At 48.0% G+C, this 9,884-nt stretch overlaps 1 protein-coding gene across 1 annotated transcript in view; it reads right to left on the bottom strand.

Moving 5' to 3' along the window:
* The window catches only part of CARD19 (caspase recruitment domain family, member 19), a 60,315-nt gene that overhangs the window by 36,398 nt on the left and 14,033 nt on the right, over nucleotides 1–9,884 (bottom strand). Inside the window, exons 3-5 of the mRNA XM_014529515.1 lie at nucleotides 2,843–2,906; nucleotides 2,023–2,165; nucleotides 469–622 (exon numbers count right to left, since the gene is read on the bottom strand). Of these exons, the coding sequence (XP_014385001.1) occupies nucleotides 469–622; nucleotides 2,023–2,165; nucleotides 2,843–2,906 (361 nt within the window). The remainder of the gene's footprint in view (nucleotides 1–468; nucleotides 623–2,022; nucleotides 2,166–2,842; nucleotides 2,907–9,884) is intronic.

Here is a 9,884-nt window from a genome sequence, read left to right as displayed (position 1 = left end):
CCTGCAGGCCCGGCGTGGGGCAGACGCCAGCCCGGCGTCACGGCTGAGTGGCCTGGGTGAGCCACCCCATCCCTGGGGGCCTCTGACTTCTAAGAGTCGGGGAGAGTAGCCCCTCCTCCTGGGCCTGGTGCAGACGCCGTCGGGCCTGTGCTTCCCTGTCCGGGGCCCGGCAGGTCAAAGGGACAGCTCAGCACCCACCACGGGCCGGTTCACTCAGGCTGGCCCAACCGGGCGGTGTGGTCAGCAAGGGGAGGGTTCCCACAATGCACTGGGTTACAGGTAGAAGAGGCAGATGCTACCTTTTGTGTAAAAACTGGCACAAAAGAAAGAGACAGACAGGAAGACAGAGATATCTGTGTGGCCAGACACCCTCCCTCCGCTCTGGGACCACAGAGAGGAGATGCGGTGGCCGGGAGGCCTCTGGCCGAGCAGGTGGACACTGAGGCCTGGCGCTGGCCGTGCACTTACGCCCGGTGTGCCTGCTGGGCAGGCGGCTGTGCAGGGGCTGGGCGTGGATGTAGAGGGCGCGGTAGAACTCCTGGCAGTCCCGCTCGCCGCTCCGCTGCAGGTGGCCCAGCAGGTCACAGAGCCGGAGGCGCAGGGATGCCCTGGGGTTCCGGAACTGGGGCATGAGGCACACAAAGGACAGTCAGGCCCTAAGCGGCCGCGCCCGCCCCTCCACCCCGCTGGCTCCAGCTCTCTCGTGGGAGGTGCCTCCGACCAGGGGCTCCGAACACCCCTGCAGAGAGCGACTGAACCACGGCCTCACGGTGCCAAGACTGTGCTGGGTCACAGCACGGCTAGTCCTCGCACTCCCGTGACATGGAAACCAGTCACCAAGGAAGGCGGCAGGGACATTATCCCTGTGGGAACCCAGCGGCCTGTTTGTGACTTCAGCAAACTGAAGACTCTGTTTGCTGGTGGTGAAAAGGGAGTGCTGAGCGCCCCCTGCAGGGCTGTTGAGGGAATCGCTGAGGTGATAGCATGACAACTTCTAGTGGTTTATCGTCTAGCAGTGGTCGGCAGAGCCAAATATCAACAGTACAACGACTGAAATTTCTTTTGAGAGCCAAATTTTTTAAACTTAAACTATATAGGTAGGTACATTGTTATTAACTTAATTAGGGTACTCCTCAGGCTTAGGAAGAGCCACACTCAAGGGGCCAAAGAGCCGCATGTGGTTCGCGAGCCGCAGTTTGCCGACCACGGGTCTACAGGAATGTGATGCAAGTATTTAAAAGGGGTAAGGAGGAAAGAACTGGCGCCTTTGATGTGTCTGATGGAGAAATGTGTAGTTCTAAAGGTCAGTGGACAGGGCACGTGGCATTGACCTCCAGGATCTGGAGGCCGTAGCTTGGTGCTGCCACCTAGTGGCGAAATACCATTCCACATGGACACAATGGGGAGGTAAGTGCAGGCCCGAGTGTCCTTTTTCCTGTACAAACATGGGAAACTGTTCAAATGGTTTTTACAATGAATGTGTATTAGACCTTTAATTTCAACAGTGCAATACAAATTTGGGCTCCTCCTTTTTCACTTCCTGTGCTACTTCCATGACTTGAGAAAGCAGCCCGTAGCAGTCCCTGCGCGTCCGATCTGCCCGGACCCACCCCTCCCTGTGCCAAGGCAGGGAGCTGCAGCCCAGTCACCCCGCGGGGCAGCAGGCTCTATACCCCAAAGCCCTGGCTGATCCCTGGCACCCACCTCAGCCCCATGGGGGAGCCAGAGAAGCAGGGATAGCAGGCAAGGTCACCCACTCTTACCCAGTGTCCACAAACAGCTGAGCCAGATGACATCTAAAATATTTGCCCATTATGACCTTTCGGAAGAGCCCTGTGATGCCAGGGTGGGGCCTAGCCAGCACCCCTGCTTCCCCGCTCCCCGCGCCCAGGTATGTCACATTGTGGCATGTTGTCACATGTCTCCCGTGATACTTCCAGCCCCGGGTCCAAGGTCACCCCAAAGAGACAGGTCTTCACTTCCGAGCTCTCCTCACCACCCCTACCCAGGCCCGCCCCTCACCTTTTCCGCATCCTTGTTGCTGAGGATCTGGGGGCAGTAGCGGTTCAGCTGCAGGATGATCCTGTCCACCTGCTGCTCGCTCAGGTGCCCAGGGCTCAGCAGGAAAGGCGTGTCCTGCACCAGCCGGTCACAGTAGGTCTGCTCTGAAACAGGCAGAGGAGAGCAGGGGGGCCTCAGTCAGCGGGCCCCAGGCCAGGGAGGCACACCGCTGTAAGCACAGGGACAGCTGCTGGCCCCCAGCCTGCATGGGCCTCACGCACAGCCCAGAGCCCTCCATGTCCTGCCGACCCCTTGGCCTGAAGATGGGGTGGTGGGTGCAGTGAGAACTGTCCAGAGTGCGGGACAGAGCCTCTGCCCCTCTCTTCTATGAAATAAACTCAGGGGCTAAGAGTCTGCTGTTCACGGCCCCCACAAAGCCCGCGGGAGATACCCAGGCCTGGGAAGGGCACAGGCAGCCTGGGCAAGGCCCGACCACGGCTTCCACAGGCACCATGTCCCGGGGCCAGAGCGCAGGCTCGGGGGCTGTGGTGGCAGGGCCGCAGGACCGTGAGTCGCAGGAAGACAGCATCGCCCTCAGCCTGTCTGCAGCAGACCGTGTGCCTGCCCGGGTGCTAGGGAAGGCTTCTTTTGTCTTTCTCTCAGAATCACCATTACAACATCGTCGCTGCACCTTCTTCCCATTAAGAACATTCTTTACAATGACAAGCCTTTAAAGAGGAAGGGTGGGGTAAAGGCTGGCAGGTGGGGGCACAGGGTCTCCAAGGGAGGATGCTGAGTCCCTGAGCACCAGCTGCCTGAACAGACGCAGCGCCTTACTTACCTACCTGTGCCAGCTTGTCCCGTTTCCCGGTGGACACAGGGTCAGGGGGGGTGGGCAGAGCTGTATAGGAGAAGAGTTTTTGTATGTGATTGGAGTTAAGTTGGTATCAATTCAAATTAGATAGTTATAAGTTTAGGAGAGTATGTATGATCTCATGGTAACCACAAAGAAAATTGCCACACTATATTGTTACTGCAAAAAAACAACTAAACACAAAAGAAGGCAGTAGTGGAAGAACTGAAGGACAAAAAAGCTACAAGACATACAGAAAAGAAATAGCAAAGGCAGAAACAAGTTATTTCTATCAGTAATTGCTTTACATCTAAATAAATTAAATTGTCCAATCAAAGGCAGAGACTGGCAAAATTTATCTGTGATGTTATGATTTATAAGAAATATATATTTGGTCTTTGTCCCGCTTCCTGGCACACAGCTCCTGAAACCCTGGGAATTTCTCTTTTTTTAATCATCACCCAAGACAGCATCACCCTCAGCCTGTCTGCAGCAGACCGTGTGCCTGCCCAGGGTGCGGGATATTTTTCCCACTGATTTCTAGGGAGAGTGGAAGGCAGGGAGGAGGGGGGGGGGGGAGAAACATAGACATGAGAGAGACACATGGATTGGTTGCCTCCGGGGCTGGAGAACCTGCAACCGCAGTGCGTGCCCCTGACCGAACCCATGACCCTGAGCAAACCGTCCAGGGCAGAAATGTCTCACATATATAAACAGCACTCCACCACACAGTAACAATATACATTCTCCTCAGTGCACATGGAACATTCTCCAAGGTAGGCGTCAAAACAAGTTTGGCCACAAAACAAGTCTTAATTGATTTAAAAATATTGAAATTATACAAAGGATCTTTTCTGATCACATGGAATAAAGCTAGAAATCAACAGTAGAAGGAACACTGAAAAATTCACAAGTATTGAAAATTAAATAACCAACAGATCAAAGAAGTCACAAGGGAAAATAGAAAATACCTTGAAACAAATGAAAAAACCCCACAGCATATCAAAACTTAAGGGATGCAGTGAAAGCAGTGCTGAGAGGGGAATTTATAGAAGAAATATCTTAACTCAATAACCTAATGCTTCAAGGAACTAGAAAAAGAGCAAACTAAACCCAAAGAGGCAGGAGGAAGGAAATAATAAAGATTGGAGTGCAGCCAGCTGGTGTGGCTCAGTTGGTTGAGCATCGACCTATGAACCAGGAGGTCACAGTTCGATTCCAGTCAGGGTGCATGCCTGGTTTCAGAATCGATCCCCAGTAGGGGGTGTGCAGGAGGTAGCCAATCAATGATTCTCTCTCGTGATGTTTCTCTCTCTCTCTCCCTCTCCCTTCCTCTCTCTGAAATCAATAAAAACATATTTAAAAAAAATATTAGAGTGCGGGTAAATGAAATAGAGAAAAAAACAGTAAAAAATTCAACAACACCATAAGTTGGTTCATTGAAAAAATCAACAAAACCTTTAGCCTAACTAACAACAACAACAAAAAAGACTCAAATTACTAATATCAGAATTTAAAGTTGGGATATTACTACCAATTTTACAGGGGCGGCGGGGGGAGGCTTATAAGAGAGCACTATAAACATTTGAATGGCAACAAATTGGACAACCTAGATGAAATGAACAAATTCCTAAAAGCACACAAACTACCAAAGCTGACTCATGAAGAAATAGAAAATCTGAATAGATGTATAACTAGTAATAGACTAAATCAGTAATCAAAATTGTTCCAGCAAGTAAAAGCCCAGGACCAGACAGCTTCACTGGTGAATTCTACCAACATTTGAAGAACTACCACCAATCCCTCTCAAGCTCTTCCAAACAACTGGAGAGGAGGGAACACTCCATAACTCACTCTTTGAGTCCAACATTGCTTTGATACCAAAGCCAGACAAAGACACTACAAGAAAGCTATAGACCAATATTGCTTATGAATACTGATGTAAAATCCACAACAAAATACTAGCAAATTGAATTCAGCAGCATATTAAAAGAATTTATTCCAGGCCTGGCGGCATGGCTCGGTGGTTGAGCGTCAACCTATGAACCAGAAGGTCATGATTTGATTCCTGGTCAGGCAATGTGCCTAGGTTGTGGGCTCCATCCCAAGTAGGGGGGCGTGCAGAGGGCAGCCAATCAATGATTCTCTCTCATCACTGATGTTTCTATATCTCTCTCCCTCTCTCATCCTCTCTGAAATCAATAACAATACATATATTTGGGGGGAAAAAAAGAATTTATTCCAAGAATGCAAGGATGGTTCAACATATGAAAAACATTACTATAATAGATCAGATTAATAGAAGAAAAACAAAAGATCACCTCAAGTGATGCAAAAAACAATTTGACAAAATTTAATACACTTTCTTGATTTAAAAAAACCAATACATTAGAAATAGAAGAAGTTTCTCAACATAATGAAGGTCATATGGGAAAAGTCTACAGCAAACATCATATTCAATAGTGAAAGACTAAAGCTTTTCCTCTAAGATAAGAAATAAGACAAGGATACCCACTCTCACTATTTTTTATTCAACATAGTACTAGAAGTCCTCATCAGAGCAATTAGGCAAGAAAAGGGTGGGGGGAAGGCATTCATTTGGAAAGGAAGAAGTAAAATTATCTCTGTTTGCAGATGACATGATCTTATATATAGAAAACCCCAATGTTTTTTTTTAAAAAAGACACCTGTTAGAACTAATATATTCACAGCAAAGTTGCAAGATACAAAATCAACACACACAAAACCATTTGCTTTTTTATACACTAACAGTGGAAAATAAAAATAAAAAAACACAATTCCATTTATAGTAGCATCAAAAAGAATAAAATACTAAGGAGTAAGTTTAACCAATGAGGTGAAAGAGTGGTACACTGAAAACTACAAAAAGAATTGCTGAATGAAATGAAATAAGACACAAATAAATGAAAAGATATCCCATGTTCATAGATTGGAAGACTTAATATTGTGAAGATGACGATACTACCCAAAGTGATCTGCAAATTCAATATAATCCCAATCTAAATCCCAATGATAATTTTTCCGGAAACAGACAAAGCATCCTAGAATTCATATATCAAGGAACCCTCATAGCAAAAACAATCCTGAAAAACAACAAAGTTGGAGGACTCACACTTCTTAATTTCAAAATATACTTAAAAGCTACAAGAGTCAAAACAATGTGGTGGTGGCATAAAGACAGACATATAGACCAATGGACTAGAATAAAGAGTCCAGAAATAAATAGTATTTTGAGTGGAAAAAACAGAGAGTGAAAAAGATAACCCACAGAATGAGAGAAAATGTCTGTGAAGAATTTATCTAATAAGGGAATAATATTCAGAACATATAAAGAACTTCTAAAACCCAACAACAAAAAACACAAACAATACAATTAAAAAATGGGCATAGTATTTGAATAGGAATTTCTCCAAAGATATACAAGTGGCTACTAAGCACATGAAAAGTTGCTCATATCATTAGTCATTAGGGAAATGCAAATCAAACCACAATGAAATATCAGTTCATACTTATTAGGGTGAATTATCCTTACATTCTCCTTTAATGTGCTGCTGAATTCAGTTTGATATATATACATGGAGAATGAAGATGTAAAAATTGGAATTCTCATACATTGCTGGTGGGCATGTAAAATGGTGCAGCCACTGTGGAAAAAGAGTATGATAGTTCCTCAAAAAGCTAAACATAGAGTTGTCATATAATTGAGCAATTCCACTTCTAGGTATATACTAAAAAGAATTTAGCCCTGGCCAGGTAGCTCAGTTGGTTAGAGTGCCAACTCGATACACCAAGGTTGCAGTCTGATCCCTAATCAGGCACATACAAGTGTCAACCAATGATTACATAAATAAGTGGAACAACCAACTGATGTTTCTCTCTTTCCCTCTCCCTTCCTCTCTCTAAAATCAACAAATAAATAAAAAGGAAAAAAAGAATTAAAAGCAGAAAACTCAAACAGATACTTGAACAAACATCAATGTTCAGAGTAGCGTTATTCACAATAGCCAAAAGGTGAAGCAACTGATGGATGAGTGAGTAAACAGAACGTGGTCTGTATAATTCAGCCTTAAGAAGGAAGGAGATGCTGACGCATGCTATGGGTGGACACTGAAAACATTATGCTAAGTTTAAATAAGTCAGACACAGAAGGGCAAACATTGTGTGACTCCATGGATATGATATATCCAGAACAGGCAAATTCTAGAAAGAGAAAGTAACATCAGGAGCTGGGGCATGGAAGAAAGGGGCGTTACTGTTTATTGGGGATAGAGTTTCTGTTTGATAAAAAAGTTCTAGAAATGGATAGTGGTGATGGTTTCACAACATTGTGAATGTATTTAATGCCACCAAAATACTGTTAAAGTGGTACAACCAAAAAAAAAAAGTGAATGGATATTTAAACTGTGGTTCATCCATACAATGAGATATAATTCAGTGATAAAAATACCCATGCAGTCATGAAAAGATAGGGAGGAAACAAATGCATATTTCTAAAAGTGAAGGACGCTAATGTGAAAAGGCTACACACTGCATTCCAACAGAAAATGCAAAACTATGGAGACAGTAAAAAGATCAGTGGTTGCCAGAGGTTAGGGAACAGGAGGGGCGAATGGATGGAGCAAAGGTTTTTAGGGCAGTGACACTACTCGTATGACAATAATGGTGAATACAGGACATCTTACACTTTTCCAAACTCGTCGAATGTACAACACAAGGAGTGAACCATAACGTAAACTATAGTTAGTACTAATCTATGAAATTGGTTTATCAAGTGCCAAAAATGCACATACTAATGCAAGATGTCAACAATCCTGGGAACTGAAGTGGGGGTGGGGTGGATCCTCTGTACTATTTGCTCAATGTTCTACAAACTAAAATTGCTCTAAAATAAAACCTCGTAAATAAAAAGAAACCCTAGCTGCTAATCCCACTGCTGAATTTTAAAGCAAGCAGATGCCCCTGAGGTGGGGGCTGCCTGGGAAGGGGCACAGGGACACGATGGAGGATGGAGGTGTTCTGGCTGACTGGGCCTGCACGGTCGTTCCATGGTGCATACACTTGTCCAAACTTACCTAATTATTCACTAAAATGACTCATTTACTTGTAAGAAATTTATACTCAGTAAAGGTGACTTTTTTAAATGGGGTCATCATGTGGAAACACGTGGGTCTCCTCCCCAATTTCCTCTGTGGGGCTGACTAAACAGACCATTTGTCTTCCTCATCTCGCCCTCCCAATGCCCGCTCACACTAGGGTCTTTACCCTAGAAAACAAATCTCTAACTTCTAAATTCTCCCAGCCCCTGAAATCTACCTGGAATACAGACTCGTCAGCAGCCCCACCACAGTGAGCAAGCTGCACGCAGGATGCCCAGGGACCTGCCACAGCCACGTGAGCAGGACCCTCCAGCCACCCGGCTTCGGCACTCTGATTACTCCTTCGTTAAGGGCCCCCAGCCAGCTGTGCCCCACAGCTGGGTATTCCATGGAACAGGTCATCTGCATCCTTGGGTCAGTGCAAGCACAACCCCCCTTCCCCTGATTTCAGATAGAGAAACTGAGGCACAGCAAGTACAACTCAGCCAGCTAGGGAGTGATGGATCAAGGTGGATCCAGGCACTGTCGGGGCCACCTCTTGACATCCAGAATCTCTGCCCCATTAAGTGACAGACTAGTGAACTGTGCACTTAGCTGCGTCATGTCTGCCCCTCACCAGGCCCACAAGGGCAGGCCCAAGGCCGTCCTGTCCGGCATGTGCATCTGTGCGCGCGGCCGGCACACAGGAGGCAGTCACTAGAACTCCGGAATGAATGGGCGGAGGTGGGCGCACCTAGGCCAGCACCCTGCGGCAGCTCCTCCAGCCCTGCGGGCCAACAGCCAGGCGGGGCTCCTGCTGCCCCAGCTGTAACCACCTGGCACAGTGCCACTGCCCGTGGGATGAGGCTCCAGGCTCTGCTGCACCCTGTGGTTGCTGTACACTGCACGCACACCACACCCAGGCGGCACTCGGAGGCACGAAAAGGCACCGGAAAAGGAAACCACTTTGGTCTAGGTCCTGATACAGTCCCAGGTGGTTTTTACAGGATATAGGAAGAAAAATGCTCTGGCACAAAACCCACCAGGATTTTGCCAGCTCCCTCTGCCAAGCCCCACCTCCCCCACCTCCATGCCCAGCTGGCGCTAGGACTACAGACTCATTACACCCGCCGGCACTAGTGGCCTGGTCGGAGCCGGCCCCACTGCTCTCACCTGGCGCCCAGCCCCCTGAGCCTTCCCACATGGCAGCCCCAGCTGCACCACACTGCCAGGAGCCCTGCCCCAGGCAAGAACACTATCCCAGTGGTTTCCACCTGGCTAATGCTCAGCCCACTGTCCCTCCCCACCCCTCCACCCCCAGGCCTTGCCCCACACACTTCAGATGCTTGGGCTTCAGCCTCCCGTCCCGAATGGAATCTCCCAGGATTCCCTCCTGTCTGAGTCGGACTTGGCCTTGGGCATGAAAGAGCTGAGCTGAGATTGCTCTCTCTCTAGCACACCACAAGGCAGGGACTGATTCCACAGCCGCAGTAACATCTGCAGCCACAAGTAAAAAGGGTTCAGAGGAATGACAGGGGAGGAGCAGGCGACAGCTGGGTCCCTTCTGGCCTAGACTGGGACCTGGTGTCCCGGAAGTCACCAGGTTCCAGCCCATGAAATCCTGTGTGTGCAGGATCCATTCTGAGACTCCACTGAGTTCTGGGGGGGAAGGACAGGGCCTTCTGTGCCTACCTGACGCCCTGGTGCACCCCCAGGTGACTTCTGTCCCATGAGGCAGAAGAGTGGGTCCCTCAGGGATGAGGTATGACTTCTGGGAGCCCCCACAGTCCCTGACCACTGTGCATGGGTCTGCAATGGCCCATCACTCGGGGCTTCTCCAACTGGGGAGGGTCCACAGAGCAGTGTGGCCCTACGGCTAGGTCAGGAGTGCGCTGAGAGCTCCAGTTCATAGAGGGGCGGGGGGGGGGGGGGGG

Source organism: Myotis brandtii, unplaced genomic scaffold, assembly GCF_000412655.1.
Source record: "Myotis brandtii unplaced genomic scaffold, ASM41265v1 scaffold684, whole genome shotgun sequence".
NCBI classification, from domain to species: domain Eukaryota; kingdom Metazoa; phylum Chordata; class Mammalia; order Chiroptera; family Vespertilionidae; genus Myotis; species Myotis brandtii.
Note: the sequence above shows the minus strand (reverse complement) of the source record. Positions and strands in the feature narration are given on the sequence as shown.